The sequence below is a fragment of the Staurois parvus genome, unplaced genomic scaffold (assembly GCF_062004578.1).
Source record: "Staurois parvus isolate SC_StPar_1 unplaced genomic scaffold, SC_StPar_1.0 ptg000165l, whole genome shotgun sequence".
Taxonomy (NCBI): domain Eukaryota; kingdom Metazoa; phylum Chordata; class Amphibia; order Anura; family Ranidae; genus Staurois; species Staurois parvus.
In genome coordinates this window covers 4437978-4460472 of record NW_028317961.1, presented here as the reverse complement: position 1 = coordinate 4460472, position 22495 = coordinate 4437978, and the positions used below count along the sequence as shown (strand labels likewise).

General features: G+C 41.3%; 1 protein-coding gene across 25 annotated transcripts in view; it reads left to right on the top strand.

Moving 5' to 3' along the window:
• EPB41L2 (erythrocyte membrane protein band 4.1 like 2) overlaps positions 1-22495 on the top strand; it is a 296017-nt gene that overhangs the window by 133051 nt on the left and 140471 nt on the right. For all 25 annotated transcript variants that reach the window (XM_089676149.1, XM_089676147.1, XM_089676145.1 and 22 more), the window contains 2 exons: positions 7106-7297; positions 19425-19529. In XM_089676149.1, coding sequence (XP_089532275.1) covers positions 7106-7297; positions 19425-19529 — 297 coding nt within the window. The remainder of the gene's footprint in view (positions 1-7105; positions 7298-19424; positions 19530-22495) is intronic.

Here is a 22495-nt window from a genome sequence, read left to right as displayed (position 1 = left end):
GATTGTACGCCCCTTGAGGGTTAGGGACTGATGTGAATGTACAATATATATGTAAAGCGCTGCGTAAACTGATGGCGCTATATCAGTATCTATAATAAATAGAAGCAGTACATCTGGATCAGTGCAACCTTGGTGTACCTGTGGGAGTCTTACTCGGACTCCACACTGTGTGGACGGCCTGTAATGTTTCTTTTGGCACTGGTTCCTGCTTGCGGGCTCACCTTGACACTTGGTGCAATGTGTGTAGTGTGCTGAAGTGTGCTTTACATGTCTAGGGCCATGGTCCATCCCTATGGAACTCAGACCCTGAAGACCCCTTCAGGAGTATGCTCAATGTTACTGGAGAAGCCTGGACCCTAATAGGGACCAGCAACATGGACAGGTAATCCAGGGTCATACTGTTTATTGGACCATTACTGTAGCCCCATAGTAAATGTAGGGCATAAAATCTGTTACCTGCTTTATACATTTGTGTATCCTGAATAGTATTTGTTTATACATTAAAACTATCTGGAAACCAGGAATGTATTTGAAACTTGGTCACTTATACAGTGTTAAATTTTTCAAATTTTGCTATAAAAGTCCATTGTTCACAGGTGTGCAGTTTATCGCCACTTCCGCCTAGTGACGTTTGCAACGCAATCCGGTGCTTTCTTGCTCCTTTTGCCACAAGGACTTCAGTACAAGGCAGTCAACACCAGGGATGTGGCGTACTACTTCATGTTCCCACATGATGTGCCTATGCTTCACTTGCATCGGAGCAGGACCCTATTTTAACACTGGTCTTTGCACCAGATTTAAACTCTATTTCAAGCTCCTTCTCCAGCCCCCCTGCCCCTACATTAACATTGAGTAGGCTTGGGGGTAGTGTTAGAGGAGGCAGCAGAAAGTTTCTCACCCCAGGTACTAAGAGACCTGTTAAGTCTAAAAGGACATTCCCCATTCATGAGCAAGTGGAATGGGCAATTTATGACAATTGAATAAGTCTTGAAAATATTTTCACCCTGAGAATCATTATCGCTATTGCTGCAATTCCTGTTTATTGCCCTTGTCTACATAGCTGTGGTTTGATAAACAACCAACAGGATTCTATCTTCCTTTGGCAAAGCTTTTACAAACCTTACCTTTCACTTTGCTGTTTTGTGTTGATGCCTTAGAACAAGTCATGACACAAATCTGAACCGCTGCAATGGCTTTGAAGGAGGACTTCTCTTTGGTGGGAGTCATACTCATAAGAGTTTGGGGGACATCTATTATGGTTTACAATTCTGTGGGTCACAGATGTCCCAGACCTGTGGGTTTTAATAGGTGTTTTCAAAGGAGTTCAAAATGGTGTTTCATTTTCTATCCCCTCACTGCTTTCTTCTCTCAAACCAGTCAGGTATCATTCCAGTACCTCTGGAGGACAAATTTCAGACCAGGGCCAGAAAAAACCCTTGGTGCAGAAGCCCACCAGGCCAGATTCTGTGTCCGCCTCATTTTGAAGGGGCGCCCCCACTTGTGCGGGTTGGGGAAAGACTTGTTTTTTTCAGAGATTTGGGAAGAGCTGATGCAGGACAAGCGGATCACTGCTACTGTTGTTCAGTGGTACAAACTGGAGTTTCTGGGAATTCCTCCTTCCCGTTTTTAAGGTCCACTGTATCCACAAATCCATTGAGAAGGAAATCTTTGTTTCAGGCACTCGACCGGCTGTTGTCCTAGGGCGTGATTGTGGAGGTTCCACTGGACGAAAGGTTGCAGAGACTTTATTCAAACCTGTTCACAATTCCAAAGCCAAATGGGGATGTAAGGCCTATTCTAGACTTAAAGAGGCTGAACCAGTTCCTAAAGATTTGTTCATTTTGAATGGGGTCAGTAGTCGCATCTTTACAAGAGGGAGACTTTCTAGCGTCCATAGACATCAAGGACGCATACCTGCATATGTCAATATTTCCAGCTCATCAAAGGTTTCTGCGATTTGCTATATAAATTCAACGTTTTCAGTTCGTGGCATTACCGTTTTGGGCTAGCTACGGCTCCTCGAGTGTTTACAAAGATTCTGGCTCCAGTTCTGGGGCTGCTCATAATTTGGGGAATATCTATTTTGGGTTCTCTGGACAATGTACTGCTCAAGGGTCAATCTGGTCCAAGCCCGAGAAAAAAAATGTGGCTCTTGCGATTCATACTCTAGAATGCTTGGGCTGGGTGCTCAACTTTGAGAAGTCTGTTCTGGAGCCAGTACGGAGTATGGAGTCTTTGGTATTGGTCCTAGACACGGTTCAGGCAAAGGTGTTTCTGCCTCCAGGAAAGGGCCGCACCCTGAGAGATCAGGTTCAGAGTTTGAGGAGCAGGAAGTATCCTTCTATTTGTCTTTGCATGAGGTTAATAGGGAATACGGTATCCTCATTTGAGGCAGTGCCCTATGCGCAGTTCCACTCAAATCCTTTGCAGAGGAATATTCTGTCGGCATGGAACAAAAAAATTCCAGCACTGGAAACCGCATATCTTTGTCCCCCTCGGTGCTGCAAAGCTTGAATTGGTGGTTGAAAGCTTGGAATTTGGAAAAGGGAACATCTTTCCCACCAGTGATTTGGAAGCTTGCAACAACCGATGCCAGCCTCTTGGGTTGGGGGGCTGTTCTAGATGGAGCTACAGTCCAGGGGACGTGGTTGCCGCAGGAAAAGATCATTCTAATCGGGATGCTGGAGCAGTGTTTCTCAACCTTTTTTCAGTCAAGGCAGACCGTCCCGAGGCCCCCCTTAACCACTTCCAGTCCGGACACTTTTACCCCCTTCCTGTCCAAGCCAATTTTCAGCTTTCAGTGCTATCACACTTTGAATGACAATTGCGCGGTCATGCAACACTGTACCCATATGAATTTTTTAGCATTTTTTTTAGACAGCTATTGTTTTATTTTGGTGGTATTTATTCACCACTGGGATTTTTATTTTTTTTGCTATGTAAATTAAAATGTCAAAATGTTGATAAAAAGTGTTTTTCTTATGAAATTTTGCAAATAGTATTTCATCATAGATCTTGGCCAAAATGTATTCCGTTATGTTTTTAGTAAAAAAAAAAAAAAAAATAACCCAAATTAGTTTATAACCAAAAAAAATTATAATTTTTAAACATATTTTTTTTACTTTTTTTTAACTTTTTTTTTAAATTTTTTTATATTTTTTATGTATTTTTTTTTGTGCTGTCACCCAAGCAGTACAGTGTCACCATGGTGACACTGTACTACTTGTGGGGGGTGATTGAAGATTTTTTTTTTTTTTGTTACACGGATTGCTTTTACATCCTTTATGGGTGTAAAAGCAATAATTTCTCCTTCTCTCTAGCTGCATTCTTGCAGCCATTGAGAACTACTGAGTGAGCTGTGATTGGTCACAGCTTGTCACATGGTACATGGCTGTTGTGAATAGCCTTGTACCATGTGACCTCTGTGATCATTCACAGATTTCACTCGTAATAAGCAATGATGTCACAAGTGACATCTTGCTTACTACTCTGCATGTGATCACTGATTGGCCAATCAGTGATCACATGATCGGGACCTTGTACAGAGGACACAGCGGGCACCGGATCGCGGTGCTGCGCGCTCCCAGGCAGCGCGCACAAGTAGAGTGCGGGGAGGCCGTTTATAAACGGTCACCCGACCCTGCACTGCCACCGTTCGGCCATTTATATACAACGGCTGGACGTGAGGTGGTTAAAATTATGGACAGTCTTGAGGCACCACATTTTAAAATGGGAAAAACAATTCAAATGGTTTTATATAATGCAGCAATATCCACACATGTACTGTAGGACACCCAACATTAGAGGTGATTTATTCTTTCAAAGCAAATACACTTTTGCACACTGGTACTGAGTAGTTTTCCAATGTTTTTCTTCTCCCTCAGTTTTTCTCCATCACTGAGCTAACTTGACCCCAGCACTGATGGAATGGGGCAGAGGTGGGACAAACAAGAATGCTATTCAGGCAACCAACATCCTCCTTATTGACTGATGTCATTGGTTGTCAGGTTGCCAGTGGCTAGAAGGTTATAATGGTGCACAGTGGAAACCCGTGTAACTAAAAGACGGGCTTGTTCCACCCGCTGGCTTGTATACAAGTTTTGGGTAATTTTTTAGACATTTTGCCAAGGCACCCCTGGAAAAACCTCAAGGCACCCCGGGGTGCCTGGGCACCCTAGTTGAGAGAGACTGTGCTGGAGCATTGGGCAATGTGGCTTGTCCTGAGATATTGGACGACCAGGCTTCATGGTTGGCCAGTCAGGGTCCATTCCGACAGTGCTGCAGCAGTGGCATACATCAACCACCAAGGAGGTACCAAGAGCCACAGGGCTCAGAAGGAGGTAGATCACATTCTGGCTTGGGCAGATGGACATGTTCCAGTTTTGTCAGCAGTTTTTGTTCCAGGGATAGAGAATTAGCAGGCAGATTACCTCAGTTATCATCGGTTGTTTCTGGGGGAATGGGCTCTGCATCCCGAGTTGTTCTCGGCAATCTGCCAGCGTTGGGGGGTACCCGGACATAGATCTATTGGCGTCCAGGTTCAAAAGCAAGGTGGACAAGTTTGTGTCCAGGACTCAGGACCTTCTTGTGATAGGGGTAGATGCCTTGGTGATAGTGTGGGACCAGTTTTCTCTAATATATGCTTTTCCCCCCGATTCAGCTACTTCCGCGGCTATTACACAGGATTCGAGACAAGGTGATTCCGGTGATATTAGTGGCACCAGTCTGACCCAGGAGGTGTTGGTACATAGACATTGTCAGGCTAGCAGTGGGAGATCCATGAGCTCTTCCTGATCAGTCAGACCTGCTGTATCAGGGACCTATAGTGCCCCCAGCTTTACGGTCACTAAATTTGAAAGGGCAGTGTCAGACTCCGTTATCCACAGAATGAAATTTGATTGGGAGAATTCTGTCTTTTCTCCAATCAGGAATAGAAAAGAAGTTGGCTATTGATACTGTTAAGTCAGGTTTCAGCTTTGGCTGTTTTCTTCCAAAGACCGCTTGCTTCTCACTCTTTGGTTCGTACTTTTTTAGAGGGAATGATGCGTACTGTTCCTCCTGTCAGACAGCCCCTGTGTCCTTGGGACTTGAACTTGGTCTTGGCAGTTTTACAGAAACCACCATTTGACCCTATCAGGGAGATTCCGTTGGTATTGCTAACTCGAAAGGTTCTGTTTTTGCTGGCAATCACCTCTGCAAGAAGGGCATTGGAGTTGGCAGCTCTTTCTTGTAAGGAACCATTTTTGGTTTTACATCAGGATAAGGTGGTGTTACAGCCTCATCCGTCATTTTTGCCAAAGGTGGTTTCTAGTTTTCATCTCCATCAGGACATTGTCCTGCCTTCATGATTTCCTAGGCCTCGGTCAGCAAAAGAAAGATCTTTGCATGCCTTGTATGTGGTTCAGGAAATAAGGGCTTTTTTGAGAACGACAGTGCAGATTAGAAAGGCTGTTTCCTTGTTTATTTTGCTGGAATGGTCCCAGGAGAGGACAGGCGGCATCCAAATCAACTATTTTTAAGTGGATTCGCCCATTTTAATCATTCAAGCCTATGGTTTGAAGAGCAAGGTTTCACACTTTCAGGTGAAAGCACACTCTACCATGAGTGTGGAGGCAACTTGGGCTATCTGCCACCAGGCGTCAGTTGCTCTACCAGGTGTATGTCTGAGCCACGTAGGATTCTGCCTTTGGCCGCAGTACTTTACTAACAGCCGAATAGCTCCTTTTGGGATGTTGAAGGTGGTTATTGTGAGGTCACCCACCCCTCAAGGTTTTTGCTATGGGGTATTACACGTAGTTGTTATGGTCTGCTCTGTGTCCTGTGATGTACAATAAAGAAAATAGGATTTTTTTCTACATACTTGCCCGTAAAATCCATTTTTTAGGGTACATCATGGGACACAGAGGTCCCTTCCCTCTTTCTGGATTTGGATTGCTTGCTACAAAAACTGAGTACTTCCTGTGTATGAGGGGGTATATGGGGGAGGACTTCCTTTTTGATTGGTCAGCCAGTGTCCACCTCTAGGTGGCAATATAACCCACATAGTTATTATTATGGCCTGCTCTGTGTCCTGTGATGTACTCCAAGAAATCGATTTTACAGGTAAGTATGTAGATAAAATCCAATTTTCTTATCCCTGGTCACAATCCTATGCAATGTCTCTTTCGGTCAGTTGACCATGTTGACTGCACTTATGCTTATCGGATGATGTTTTCCTGGAAACCGTATATGCTGTTGTAACCTTTGATACTGTACCTTGTAACATGGCTAATAAATTAGCATCTTCAGTCACAGAGGAAACCGGCTAAACAGGCACCAACAATGTCTTTTTTGAAGCTCAGTAAGCTCTGACATGACTCCATAGTACTAGCAGTGCACATTAGCTGTTAGCTAGGAGTCTCATCACACAGCAGAAGCAAAACATTGCTGTATTACATCCGCTTTCAAATGCAAAACATGTCGTCACTTTCACATCTGAAAATCATGCAGTGTTTCCATTTTTTTTTGTCTAACCACTGTACGTATATTTCTTGTAGCCAGCATTGGGAGCGGTACTTACAATTTAATGAAAGCTATCCCTTGTGCTAGTGGCTGCTGGGTTGCTTGAAATTTTCAGACTTTTGCCCTCCAAATACCTCTGCAACTGTGATCTACTGGTGCTGCTGGAGTTAATACAAATGATGACACCTGTCACAGGCACTCGTCAAAAGTACCAACTATGCCCACCTTTTCTGACCCATGGTTCCATTCATAGAGGCTGTACCTTCCTTTTAATTGCCCTCCATTCATAGATCTTTTTTCATTATGGGAACCAGTAGTACAGCTTTTGTGATTGGATTGGGGTGGACAGGGTGGTCAGAGTTGGAACTTTTTATGAGTCCCTGTGCCCATTGCAGCTCGTATTACCCCCCCACAGCACCAGAAGATCACAGCTGCAAGGATATCTGGGGAGGGGGCAGAGGATGAAAGATTTCAAGTAACACAGCCGCCACTAGCACAAGGGAAACTTTTTGTTTGTTGCAAGTACTGTCCCTGGTGCTGATTTGAAAAGAAAATTTCACTAAAACTTTAAGCTTTAAATAACAGGTCATTGTTTTGTTTGCAGCCTTCAAAAGAGGAAAAACTAGAAACTGAAAAGGTTGAAGAGGAGGTGAAAAAGGGAGAAGCAAAGGAGGTAAAAGAAAATCAGTCTGTTGAAGCCAAGAAAGAGAGTTCTTTCAAATCCCCGAGAAAAATGAAAACTGTACCATGTAGAGTGAGCTTACTGGATAAAACGGAATACACATGTGATGTTGAGGTAAGTGCAGTTTGTAATATCATTGTCCTTTTTATAAACCTTTTTTAAAGAGTCCTTGCTGCCAAATTAAAAAAAAAATGCAGGAAATGTAGGTAAAAGCACAACAAATTGAGTATTATAAATGCTTTCTTCTGAATTTTTTACATAAATTAATCCACTTGCAATACACCATTTAAACTTGCTAGAAAAATTGACTAGCTGATTCCTAACAGAGCCCCCTTCCTTCTTGCACATCATAACTGTTCCCTCTTCTGGGGGTGTATAATTACTTTGTGATGGTTCAACTTCTCCACCCCTCCCTTCACCTCCCTTTTTATGTAGCTGCATAGGAAGGCGCAAAGTGGAATACTATATAGTTTCACTTAAAGTGATTGCAAACCTCCAGCTTGAAAAATGAACAAATGCTTTCCCTCTATAATGTGTACTAGCCTGAATCCAAAGCTCTGAGTGTTATTTCCCTCTGATCTGTCTTCCCATTGCTATCTGCATGAATCACTAAGGCTGTAAGCTGACTCGACAGCCTCCTGGGAGCCCCCCCACCCTCAGCACACAGCAGGTGACTGACAGCCTTAACTGCGCATGTTTCCCTTTGAGCCTGTTAGAGGAAGGGGGGTGTCCCTTTCCTTTCCTCCCCTCCCTGGCCATGGTTTCAGGGAGATCTGTTCTCTAGCTCTGGTATAATGTCAGATGCTCGCCCTCTTCCTGCTGGAGCTGAGAAAAATCCTTTGATCTGTATGTTTTAGAAGGCTCTACAGGAGAAATGCTGCAGATAAACTGGATCAACTTATGTAGGATCTCTGTGAATCTGTTTATCACCTGAGTGTAGTCACTTCAAGGATATATATATATAAGGGTTTACTATTGCTTTAAGTGATGGCTCTGGGGCTGCTGAGATCATATCCAAGATGGCAGTGCTAAGCAGCAGTGTTAGGTCTTTTGCATGTCTGTACAAGGGAGGCCTCTACAGATAAGTAACATGCATTAAATATGTTAATGCACATGTAGTTTTATGGGAAGATTTTTGTTGAAATGCATGGACTGGCAGTAGGGTCTTTTTAAGGAATATAATAATTCCTTTATCTCACATAGAATCATTTTATGGTCGTGTGCAATTTGTGCCCATTTGTGTTAATTAAAAGGTACGTAAAAGTGAGATCTTTTCTAAACCTTGTATAAAAGACATTTATGGATAGGTGGGCTAAAGTTACCATATCCACATTGAAATTAAGATTTCTGTGTAACAGCTTTTGGAAGGCAGTCTTGTTCTCTTTGCAGTTCTCTATCTCACCAAGTTTTGTTCAGACTAGGAAAAATGGGGTTATCTCTGTGTCTTTTTCTATTTCATAATTACAGATCCCCCCCCCTTTCGCAAAAAAAGCCTAACAATATGTAAACGTCTAAATAACTACACCTAAATATGTGAATTTTTCATGCTGCTTCTGTGCTGCATGTGCCCATTTAAAAATATTTAAATTATGCTTTCTGCTCTCATACTGCTCATGTGCGAGGTGAAAGGCACCAGTGATGGTGCTCTCCCAGGGACATCTGTGCAGCCAGGCTGTGTCACCAGTGCCTCAGGTAAATCAGGAAGTGTGTTTTTTTTGTTTATATATATATATATATATATATATATATATATATATATATATATATATATATATATATATATATATATATATATATATATATATATATATATATATATATATATAACCAGTGTTAGATGATTTCACATCAGCATCATGCATAGATGCAAGTTATTGTGAAGTTTATTGAAGGGGGGAAAGGTCCACATTAAGCCATACATAAGCCTGAACTTATTTTTTTAACATATAGTGGAGGGGATAGCATCTCTGTGAGGTTTTTTGTTCTGTGTGCTTCTGCCGTGGAAAGTTCTCAATCTTATTCAATGATTCCTTTTACCAAGTAGAAAATGTATGAAAATTCAACTTTACATTAATAACTTTTAATACATACGTTTTTTTCTGTATAAACATGTTTTTATATGCAATTCATGTAAATCCCTTGGCTTGATCTCCGCTTCTGTACAGCAGCAGAAAGATTTAGCTCATCAGCCTTCTACTGCATTTACATGCACTGTCCAGAGACAGGCTGGATGAAGGGAGTTTCCCTAGCTTTGTTGCTTAATTGCTATAGATATGTCACTAGGCTGGCTGTGTATTGTGGTAGGGCTGTGTAAAGCTCAGGACTAAGTGTACAAATATATACACTATGTTGCCAAAAGTATTGGGACGCCTGCCTTTACACGGACATGAACTTTAATGGCATCCCAGTCTTAGTCTGTAGGGTTCAATATTGTGTTGGCCCGCCTTTTGCAGCTATGACAGCTTCAACTCTTCTGGGAAGGCTGTACACAAGGTTTAGGAGTGTGTCTATGAGAATGTTTGACCATGCTTCCAGAAGCACATTTGTGAGGTCAGGCACTGATGTCAGACGAGAAGGCCTGGCTCGCAGTCTCCACTCTAATTTATCCCAAAGGTGTTCTATTAGGTTGAGGTCAGGACTCTGTGCAGGCCAGTCAAGTGCTTCTACCCCAAACTCGCTCATCCATGTCATTATGGACCTTGCTTTGTGCACTGGTGCGCAGTCGTGTTGGAATATGAAGGGGCCATCCTCAACCTGTTCCCACAAAGTTGGGAGCATGAAATTGTCCAAAATGTCTTGGTATGCTTCGCCTTAGGGGTGAACTCAGGGGCCAAGCGCAACCCTTGAAAAACAGTCCCACACCATAATTTCCACTTGACACAATGCAGTCAGGTTAGGGCCGTGTTCCTGGCAGCCGCCAAAGCTAGACACGTCCATCCGATTGCAAGACAAAGAAGCATGATTTGTCACACCAGAGAACACTTCTCCACTGCTCTAAAGTCCAGTGGCAGTGTGCTTTATACCACTGTATCCAACGCTTTGCATTGCACTTAGTGATGTAAGGGTTGGATGAAGCTACATGGCCATGGAAACCCATTCCATGAAGCTCGCTATGCACTGTTGTTCTAATCTGATGGTTACATGAAGTTTGGAGAACTTTAGCTATTGACTCTGCAGACAGTTGGTGACTTCTGTGCACTGTGCGCTTCGGCATTCACTGACCCCGCTCTGTCATTTTTTGTGGCCCACTACTTCGTGGCTGAGTTGCTGTTGTTCACAGTTGATTCCACTTTGTTATAATACCACTAACAGTTGACTGTGGAATATTTAGTAGCAAGGAAATTTCACGGATGGACTTCTCGCACAGGTGGCAACATATCATGATAGCACGCTTGAATTCACTGAGTTCCTGAGAGCGACCCATTCTTTCGTTTTTCGTTTAATCAGTACAGTAGTCGTCTGAAAATACAACACAAATACAATACATGACATCCCTTTAAAAAAAAATTTTCTTTCATAGGAGAATTTTCGTATCTTTAGTAACCTTTTCACTTTCGATGTGAGACTAGCAGGCGAAAAAAAGCGGGCGATCGTTTGTCTGCTATTCTCATCGTATGTACGGGGCTTAACTATCATAACAGGTAGTGAGGCAACCCCCAGTGTTACATGCAAACTCCTAGCAGATATAGGACAAACGCAGCACCGAAAAGTGGAATTGAAAGCTGACTGTTAAACTCATTCTGTTGGCACCACCTGGCTCGAAAAAAGTTGTTTCTAAAAATTGGCAAGGATGTAGGTGGACAATTCTTGGTCATACAGTGCCTGCATGCAATCAAATGCCAGCACTTTTAAGGTGGGACAGCAGGTTCATCCATCCACACGGTTTATCATGTATGGGGGAATTGAGTGATTTCTTTCATCCTGCACATGGGGCTGAATGAGAAAAATCCTGAGGTGTATGGCCAGCTTAGCAGAGCTCCTGCTGAAAATCCGGACCAATACTTTAGGTTGTTAGAATCTCTAAGATTTCAGTGTCATCCCGACTGTGTGTATAAAAATTTGCTACCGTAGGTATAAACAATGTCCTTAGAGAAGGGGTGAAAGTATGTTTTAGGTAGAAATGTACAATGTCATATACAATAAATATGTTCATTGATACAGAGTTGGCTGTTGTACCATGAAATGTGAATTCATATTGACCTACTTTTAAGCAGAGAATGTTTTGTAATCTCATGTCAACGTGTATGTTCTCGGAGCATGGCATGAAGCTGTCCTTTTCTGTTATGGCAAATTAACACAGGAGAAAAATGTGCTGTTAAGTGTCTTTTCATGTCACATATCTTTAGTAACTGACTCTCTCCTGATCTTGCATGTTTCTTGCAGGATAATCTGACATGTCATTTATAGATAGTGCAAGATTTTTAGAATAGGCAAGAAAAAACAGTATTGTCAAGGAGACCGCTGTTGACCTATTTTTTTTCCCTTCAATCCCTTCAAGTGCTTCATATGCAGTTTACTCACCTGAAAGCAGGCGATTGTGCTATCTTGTTATTTGACAAATTACAGTCTAATTAATGACCTAGAAACTGCTCCAATGTACACATCCCCCTTCGCACTTTTATGATTCTACAGTGCAAAAATAAATATTTTATTGCAGAAGGCATTAAAAGACTGCCTTGCATGGCCATATTTTAGTTAAGCACGTCTGAGCAATTGATGCACATTTAAGCTGACATGAGATTCATAGCTGCTTGCAGTTCAAGACCATTTGTCGCGCACCCCAAGGAAATAGCTACACTCTGCTCAGTACAGAGGAGAGGAAGAGCTTGCATTTCTTCCTACTTAATTTGCACCCTCCCAAACATCTGGTGGGGAGGGGGGGATGTGAGTATCCAGAACTGACCATTGTGGGATGATAGCGTTAAATTTCCATTAAAACATTGCTACCTAGTAATGGCAACAATAAAATTAGTACTGATGTTAATGATTATTATTTATAAATACATTTTGGTTACTCCTGGCTAGGTAACTCCTATTTGTACTGAGCAAAATGGGCTGCTGTTAGAGTGTGACATAAGTAGTAGTAAAGCATAATATAAGGTGCAGGTAATGTGGCAATAGGTTGCTTTTGGGGGATAGTGCTAATGTGGAGTGGTTTAATAGCCACTGATTAGACTGTGGAGTGGTGGATACCAGGTCTGGGGATGGGGGGGTGTAAATGTACATACCAAGCAACTATTATTTCTCAATGCCTGGCAGTGCAGCCTGTTTTCAGTAACATAACATTTGTGGCAGACATTGTGGCATTTTTTTCCTTTTTTTTTGTACACCCTAACTGTGTTACTAATAGGGAATTCACTACTTGTTCCATTGTAATGTGTTTGTCCTTGTCAGCTAAGTATACAATAGTTTTAGTGTCAGAAAGGCCTACACAGTAACAGATAGGCGCGTTTCACGGGAATGAGTGTCTCATGAAGTCTGCTCAGAATGGCCAACTAAGCATTAAATACAGGCTTTTCTCCTGGCACAAAACAAATATTTTCTACTTTTGGGCGAGTTATGGAATACCAGAAATAACAAGACTGCCATGTAGGATTCCTCAAGAGCTCAATTCATTTGCAGTATGAAGGCTTTTTTTTCTCCTGTAGTATGTAGCATCTGTGTGAACCTGTGCTTAAACAGCTATTGAGTAATGATATTTTCTGTGTGTTCAGGTTTGATCGTGGCCATAGGGTTAGATCTTAAAGGGAACTCCAACACTGACTGTTGATGGGGAAATCAAGTCATTTTTTTTTCCTTCTGCCCGTGGTGGAAAGTAAGAAATTTGATTTGTCTATGGCTTGCCTTAATGAAGGTGCTGCCAACAGGAATCGGTCCACAATCCCAAATAATTACCATTGCAATAAACCGTGTTGGAGCACTCAATGTTTTTGTTTTCAAATGAAAACTGTTGATGAAAAATGACAACAATTTCAGGCCATTTCGCTCAACCTTTCCTCAAGCCATGAAAAAAGCATTACACATGAATTCAAATACACTTTAAACCAGAAATGAAATCATTCATTCAATCATCAACTCTTGATTTCCTAAGTATATTCAAAGTCATTTAACCCTTTCATTTTCAGGAAGCGGTAACATGTGGATCATATTTGCACAAGACTTCCATTATTTCAAATACTTGCATAAGTGTAAAGCACACAGTAAATACATAAAAGATTCTCGCTCACTATACTAGATTATTTAAAGAAGAACTCTGGGATAGTGGTAAAATCTGTACAATAGCAATATGTGGATATTTCAGTAAAACTGCCAATGTGATTTTTATTAAAAGTGAACACTTTATATAAAACTTACTGTTTTAAAAATTGATGGCTCCATTTCTTGCACAGCTTTTTCTTCAGTCTTTGGACTCTAGAATAAAGGATCTCAGAAGTGGCGTTGCCACTTCCTGTTAGTGTTCGTCGTCATTCATGGAGACGACAAATGCCATCATGTCCTAGGATTTAGAATCTCGAGTGGGGTGTGTGTGTGACAGATCATCGTTTTCACTCATAGAACTCTGACACCGCCCACACACATCGCTGCACACTCTTCTACTTTCACATTTTGTTGGTGTGATTACACTATATCCCCAATGTATCTGGTATAGATGTGTTGACATTTTTATAACCTGCAGGCACAGATGGAGAATCCTGGTCTGTCAGTAAGGTCATCTGAGGTGAGACAGACGGGGGAGTGGGGTGGGGGGTGGTATGGGGACTTCTGGCCCAATAAACATAGTTATGCAGCACTGTGGGCGGATTACACTTGGCAATCTGAGACTCTGGGGTCCACTCACTGCAGCGAGCAGTGACATACTTGCATCACCGCTTGCTTTACAATGGACTACATTTTTGCCCAGAGTTCTGCTTTAGATTGCTTATCCATTTCATCTACCTCCTTTTTAACAGACATTCCTGATTACCAACCCTCCTCCTGCTGGAAGGTGAACCTCTGCCCCAGTCTCAAGTCTTTTGCAGACTCTAACAGGTTTTCTTGCCCTGTATTTGGCTCCATCCATCTTCCCATCAACTCTGACCAGGTTCCTTACCCCTGCTGAAGAAAAACATCCCCACAACACGATAACTCCACCATCATGTTTCACAATGGGGATGGTGTGTTCAGGGTGATGTGCAGTGTTCGTTTTCCGCCACACATTGCGTTTTGCTTTAGGCCAGTAAATTCAATTTTGGTCTCATCTGAATAGAGCACCTTTTTTCACCTGTTTGCGATGTCCCCTACATGGCTTCTCGCAGACTGCAAATGGGACTTTCTTATGGCTTTCTTCTTGCCACTCTTCCATAAAGGTTAGATTTGTGGAGTATATGACTAACAGTTTTCCTGAGTAAAGACACTCCCACCTGAGCTGTGGATCTGTGCAGTTCCTCCAGAGTTACCATGGGCCTTTTGGCTGCTTCTCTGATTACTGCTCTCCTTACCTGGCTTGTCAGTTTAGGTCAGGGGTGGGCAACCTGCGGCTCTTCAGCTGTTGCAGAACTACAAATTCCATCATGCTTTTGCAGGTCATAGCTGTAACTGTCAGTTTTGCAATGTCTCATGGGACCTGTAGAGTCATGCTTGTAACTTCCGGTCTTTGCAGTGCCTCATGGGAAATGTAGTTACACAACAGCTGGAGAGCCGTAGATTGCCCACCCATGGTTTAGGTGGAAGGCCATGTCTTTGTAGGTTTGCAGTTGTGCCATACTCTTTCCATTTTTGGATGATGGAGTGAACAGTGCTCCGTGAGATGTTCAAAGCCTGGGATTTTTCTTTATGACCTAACCCTGCTTTAACCACTTGCCCTCCAGAGGATTTACCCACCTTCCTGACCAGGCCAGTTTTTGCGATATGGCACTGCGTTGCTTTAACTTACAATTGTGCGGTTATGCAACGCTGTACATAAATGAAAATTTATGAATTTTTTCACCCCACAAATAGAGCTTTTTTTCGGTGGTATTTGATCACCTCTGCGGTTTTTATTTTTTGTGCTGTAAACAAAAAAGACCGACAATTTTGAAAAAAACTATTTTTGACATTTTGCTTTTAAACATGTTGAATAAAAAAGTATAAAAAACCAAATGTAATAAATTTAGGCCCAAATGTATGCTGCTACATGTCTTTGCTAAAAAAAAAAAAAAAAATCCCAATACGTGTAAATGAATTAGTTTACGTGAAAGTTATAGCGTCTACAAATGGTGGTGTATATATACTGGAATTTTTTTTTCCCTTTAATACTAGTAATAGCGGCCATTCTGACACTGGATGGGAACTGACTAACTGCTACTGGCATCCCCCAGTGACACTAATACAGTGATCAGTGCTAATAAAAAGCACTGACACTGTACTAATGACACTGGGAAGGAAGGGGTTAACTTTTGGGCGATCAAAGGGTTAACTGTGTGTGTTTTACTATGTATGTTGTTCTTCTAGGGATGCATGCTGTTTTGCACAGCACATCAGAGAAATACAAAACAGCATGTCCATGCTGATAAGGGAGAGTCCTATGTTGTTTACACACAGGTCTTTCTACTGTCAGCTTTGCATGGTGATCGCCATGCGGGGAATCTCCAGCTGGGACCCAGTGATTGACATGCCTATCCGACAATGGCGGTATGGGTAGGGCGGCGTGTATATACGTGATTTTGCACAGCCCTGCCGCCCTGTAGCAGTACTTATACTATAAGGGCGGTGGGGAATCGGTTAAACGTCTTCACAACTTCATCCCTGACCTGTCTGGTGTGTTCTTTGGCTCCAGGATGCTGTTTGTTCACTAATGTTCTCTAACAAACCTCTGAGGGCTTCACAGAACAGCTGTATTTATACTGTGATTAAATTACAAACAGGTGTTCTCTATTTATTAATAGGTGACTTCTGAAGGCAATTGTTTCCACTAGATTTTAGTTAGGGGTATCGGAGTAAAGGGGGCTGAATACAAATGCACTTCACACTTTTCAAATATTTGTAAAAAATGTTGATAATCATTTTCCTTCCACTTCACAATTATGTGCCACGTCGTGTTGGTCTATGGAAGGGGGCTCCAAACTTTCAGACTTTAGGGGTCCAGACTGTGACCATTGGGAGTAAAAAGGTCCTGACGTCCGTTTTAAAACACAATGCCTAACCGTTGGTGTCATTGGGAGGAATTGTGCCTCGTTGTCATTGGGCCCAATTGTTGATGTCATTAGTGGAAATTGTGCCCCGTCATTGGGAGGAATTGTGTCCCATCTTTGTGCCATTGGGCCCCATTTTTGGTATCATTGGGAGAGATTGGTCTATCACATGGGTCTCCAAACTTTCTAAACAAAGGGCCAGTTTACTGTCTTTCAGAGTTTAGGGGGACCAGACTGTGGCTAGTGGGAGTAGAAAATGTAATGGCATCAGTGGGAATAAACCATGCCCCATCACTCTTATTACAGAGAAGAATACTAGCCCATTGTTTGCATCAGTGGGAGGAATTGTTCCCCATCACTGGAGTCAGTGACCGGAATGGTATCCCATCATTGCAATCAGTGGGAGGAATGGTGTCCTGTCAGTGGGAGGAATGGTGCCCTATCATTGGAGTCAGTGGAGGAATGGTGCCCTATTGTTGGTGTTATTGGGAGGAATAGTGCCTCAAGGGCCAGATAAAGCCTAGCAAAGGGCCGTGTTGTAGTGATATCACTACTTTGAAAATAAAAGAACATTGAGTACTGCAACATAGTTGTGTCTATTATTTTCTATGGAGAGTGGTCAAGCTATAGGCAGAGTGCCTAAAATACTGTCTGGGATGCTGTTCTGCCCCCAAAGCAGTTTGAACAAAACCTTAAGCACATTTTTTTGATGGTCTGGTCTTGCTGTTCACAGCTGTAATCTACTTCATTGATTAATTTAGTACTTTTGGCAAATCTTTCTTTGTTAAAAGTGCTTTGGTTATACGAATTATATATTTTAAAATGTATCTTTATAGCTGGGATTTTTTTTCTTTTTACTTTTAATTTTTTTTTTTTCTTGGAAGTTAAGGCTCTTGTTTCCATAGTTTGTTTGACTAGTTGTGCTGAACAGATGTTAGTGGCAGTTGAAGTTTCTGCGTAGCTATGTAAACAAAGGCTTGGCTGCTTTGTTCATTTTTCTTGCTTTACTTTTCTGTATGCAAACGTTAAACTAGAGGTCTCATTAAATCCCAAAATGTTCAAACCAAAACCTGAACATCATGCCATGCAGTAAACTTTATCATGGCATGATTTTTGTCACCGCAGTCACAGCTTCTTTTCAAAGTAGAAAACTTTCCTGACTCTCAGGTATTGCGTTTTAGCCGCTTTCCCTTTTAAGATTTGAAATTTCACCAGCTTATCATTTTTAGGTAATATCCTGATTTACTTGTTAGAGGCACATTCTTAAATCAGTTATTGAAAAGAAAAAACAGTATCCTTTAGTGATTAGCTAGTTGATTTCAAAAGCAAAACCTCATTCCTTCTAAAAGATTATCTGTCATGAAGTAAAATAATTGTGGAAGATGTTTCTGGTTGGGCTGCAAAGTATTCTGGGTAGTGATGGCTTCCCTAGCCTTAGTATATGTTTGAGTAAAAGACAGCAGGGTCATCAAATCTTTCTTGTATTGAACTGTATTGTTGCTGTATTGTCTCCCGTTATATTGTAAAGTGCTGAGCAAACTGTTGGCGCTATATAAATCCTGTATAATAATAATAATAATAATGTTGGCTTCCATTTGAGACTTCATGTTCAGATATTTTGTTTTGTAGCTGGTTACCTTTAATACTCCAATACACATAAACCTCCTTTTTGAAACTATCCTGTTGCCAAGACCTTTGCCAGAGGAAGGAGCTTTCACTCCCTACTGCAACTGATGAGGCATGGGTTCTAAACCTGTGGTCCTCCACAGTTACAAGCATGATTCCAAAGGCAGAGGTACAATGGGACTTGTAGTTCCGCAACACCTGGAGTTGCACAGGTTGAGCACCTATGCCTAGTGGTTACACTCAACATACCTTAAAGATGAATTCCAGATATAGTACATTTTTACATGGTACAAATGTAGGTATGCATACACCATACCTGGCCGATGCCCCCTGAAGATGGAAACCATTGAAGTAGACACCGCTACTCCAGTGATCTCCACTTGATTCTGGGTCCTGTGCTGATTGACTGGCCTGATGTATTCTGAACACGGGAGGTTGGACACTTGGCACAATCACCATTCAGAGAATGCCTTGAATTTTCTGAATGATTGCAAATCATACTCTGACTGGATGAGGTGGAGAGGTGGTGGCATGTCACTCTCTCCACCTTATCCTTTTGGAGATGCTTCCACATCCTATCAGAGATTACCATGGTATAGTTACACTGTCCAAAGCTGGACCAATGTAATTATGTAAAATATCACACCTGGAATTCATATTTAAGCCTTAAATGGGATATTTGCCTAGATAATGCCAGATTCATGTAAAAGTGAAACTTGCTGCTTTGCACCTATATTAATATTAACCTATATTATGTGCATATTTGCAGTATAGTTTAACCCATGTAGTGTGGTGACCCAGGGCTTTAAAATTTCTTCTATGGTATACATGTACCTTTCCTTTGAAATCAATAGAAGTCTATTTGCACAATTTATAACCTAGTGGACAGTTGCTCAGATTATTTATAATAAGTTAATCAAAATAACTGATCTTAGATATGTGTATTTGTTCCTAAAGTGGAATTTCACTCTGTCAACAATAACTATTTTTAATCCTTGTGCTGCTGGCATTAGTAAATAGATAGGAAAGTATACCATATTTACTTGTCATTAAAATTTTTTTTTTTTTTTACATTTCTTTTTCTTACCTCCTGGTTTCCATGCCTAAGCAGATGTCAAACCTCCCAGGAGTCGTGAGGAGGGGTTTTCTCAGCTAAGTACAACCTCCTGTCTGCATGCTTGAGTTAAGGGCAGAAGGAATCCAAGAAGTCTGGGACTTCTGCCCTTACTCAAGAAGGACACGACCAGAAATGCTATGGGGGGGGGGGGGGGGGGGTTGTTTTTCAAAGTGATTTTTTTAGCAAAATAAAGCATGGAGACATGGATGGATGAGGTAGTTTTGCTTTTTTACGTTTTATAAATGACTTTAATAGTGTTTTTGATTTGTAGTTCTGCTTTAAGCTATACATTTAAGCACAATATATATTTTGAATGACGCAGTTGACTCACTTTTTGTCTTTCTTGCAGAAACGTGCTAAGGGTCAGGTGCTGTTTTCCAAGGTTTGCGAACATCTCAACTTACTGGAAACTGATTATTTTGGATTGACCTATCGGGATAATACCGACCAGAAGGTACTGTTAACTTGCAATGCCCCCTATAAAATGCTTTAGCTATAAAATATATGTTAACACTCATCATTAGTAGGTACAAGGTTTGGGTCTGTAGTTTGCACCATTTTATTGCACTTGAAAGAAGTAGTCTAAATGTTCTCTATGAAAGGCAAAATAATGCCACGAGGTTAATATGGTCCAGACAAGTGCGTGAGTTGTCATGTCCCAGGCTGACCTTTTCTTTATTGGCTTCTGCCAGATTACTGCTAGACTTGAGTGCTTTTGTTAGTAGTGCTTAATATGCTGCAAGTTAATGCCATTCAATACTGCTTGATAGTGCTCTGTGCTCTGCTTTTATTCAGTATTGCTTGTTAAAATCTCCATGGGCACTTACTTGCATCCAATGTTTATTTTACACTATGTTATGTTAACATTTATTGGGGTGGATCTTTTTCTTAGTGAGAAATGTGTTCTGTATTGTTCTATACAGTTATGCAGCCCAGGCTGTTACCTCACAGATGAATCCAGTTGTTTTTCTGAGTATTGGAATACTGGCTTAAAGTTGACTTGAACTAAAAAAAAAAAAAGTGAAAAATTGCGGTGTTATAGAAAAAAAGTTTACCTTCGAGTTATACCTTAAGCTCCAAGTTGTTTTCATAGCTGCGGTGGAATCCTGAGGACTATCTGCAAACTAACAAGAACACAACTGACATCTTAGGCCCTGTTCACATATGGGCCATTTGGAATTGCAGGCAAAATCACCACAATTCTGTCTGTGATTCCAAATCGTGGCAAGATGTATGTTTGGGTGCCAATCATCCTGATTAGCACTCCAAATGTGGTATGATATTGGCACATGACAAAATTTGCAACAATTGTAAAATTGCTACCAGGTCAGGGCCAAAATTTGGTCCCTGATCTTTGGAACGACAATTGCACATAGGGCAACCTATTGAAGTGAATGAGCAGCATGTGTTTCCACGTGAAAATCACACAAACAAAATCACGAGAGGGAATGCAAGTTCCCACTATATCTAGTGTGAATGGGGCCTAAGGATGTTCAAACAGTAAATACAAAATAGTCTTAGAAAAGTATCTTTGAATAGCTTTTCTTCTGTAAACACTGATTCCTAGAACTGTAACTAAGAAGCTGTGTCTTTACTATTCATATATTTATGCATTGTTAGGATGGACCAAAGCTAGACAAACTCATGGAATCAGCAACTATTACATCTAAGAAATACCAACTGTCAGCAACATTTTTTTTTTTTTAAACTTTCTTCATTAGTGCATGTTTCTTGGCTCCCTTTAAAGCAATATTAAACCCAAAACCATAAATGTAATCTATTGCTGCTTACCAATTATTAGATGTGGCTTTCTCCCTCTGCTTTCGCTTGGTGATATGTCCAGTAACACACCTCCTGTATTAGAATGCCCCCACTTCGGATGAAGGAGCTCAGGAGGTAGATTTGGACAGAAACATTGTCGGTCTGGGGTGGAGGGGAGTTTTTGATGTACTAGCAGATTCAAATACACTAACAAATTGGGGCCAAAGGCCATCTAATAATCGGTTACAGCAAACAGCTTTTTTTTTTGCGCTAAAGGTTTTACATGAATAAACACTGATGATTTAAAGCACCCCAGCCTGTGGTAAATGGTTGTCTCATCCCTGTAACTGAAAGAGCACTTTTCTTTTGAAAAACAGAGTTAGTGTTACTAAACCCAGGACTCTGTATCCAATTTAAATCTGCTCTCCCCCAGTACACAGAACATGGGCATGCGAATATTTTAGTAAATATAAACTGCTGAATACCTTTTCTCATCAGCAGTTAGAGCAGTCTTGTGACTTTTAACAGAGTCCAGCCGAGCACTCGTTAAAGCTTGTGGGGGGGAGTTTTCATTCTGCACTAGGAGGATGCAGGACTTCTGACCCTCTGTCTGGACAGTGCTGATTGGCCCTGTGCTAATCACATGCACTCTCCAAAGAGAAAAAAAAAAACCCTCTCTAGCTATACACCCCAAACTGAGCATGTGCAGTTTGATCCTCCCCTTCGTGCAGTGTCCCCCTCTTTTCTCCTGACAAGACATATTGTGTAGAGTCAGAGAAGTCAGGATCAAACAACGTTTTTACACAGTGTCGGGGGTTAACCCCTTAGATTCCACAGTGAGTATAACAAGCATGTGTTACTGCATATACAGAATGATATTACTGTGGGTTTAGTAACACTTTAACTGGCTGGATTACCAGATAAAACTAGAAGGAAAGCCTAAAAAAGAGACTGCAGCCACCACATCTATGAATTGGTAAAATGCAATATAATAAATGTTTACTTTTGGGTTTAATACTGATTTAAGTTTAGCAGTCAGGAATAATGGATATGTCGTTTCATTTAAAAGTCCCTCCTTCCTCAGCTTCACAGGCAATTTTGATCCTTGTTGCCAGACATCTTTGATTAACCACTTGCCCCCTAGAGGATTTACCCCCCTTAATGACCAGGCCTCTTTTTGCTACTCGGCGCTTCGCTAATTCAACTGATAATTGCGCGGTCATGAAATGCTGTACCCAAACAAAATTTATGTCCTTATTTTCGCATAAATAAAGCTTTCTTTCGGTGGTATTTTATCACCTGTGCGCTTTTTATTTTTCACGCTATAAACAAAAAAAGACCGAAAATGTTTACGAAAAACTTTTTTTTACTCTCGGCTATAAAAAAAATATATAGTAAACTCAAAGTTAGTTATACATTTAGGCCAAAATGTATTCTGCTACATGTTTTTGGAAAAAAAAATCCCAATAAGTGTATATTGATTGCTTTGTGTGAAAGTTATAGCGTCTACAAACTATGGTATACATCAGGGGTGGGCAAACTTTTTGACTTGAGGGCCGCAATGGGTTCATATATTGGACCCGGGGGCCGGACCAAGAGTAGATGAATGATGTGTATGTGTCATCCATAGTAAGTATAGTAATATTCCCCCATATTAAG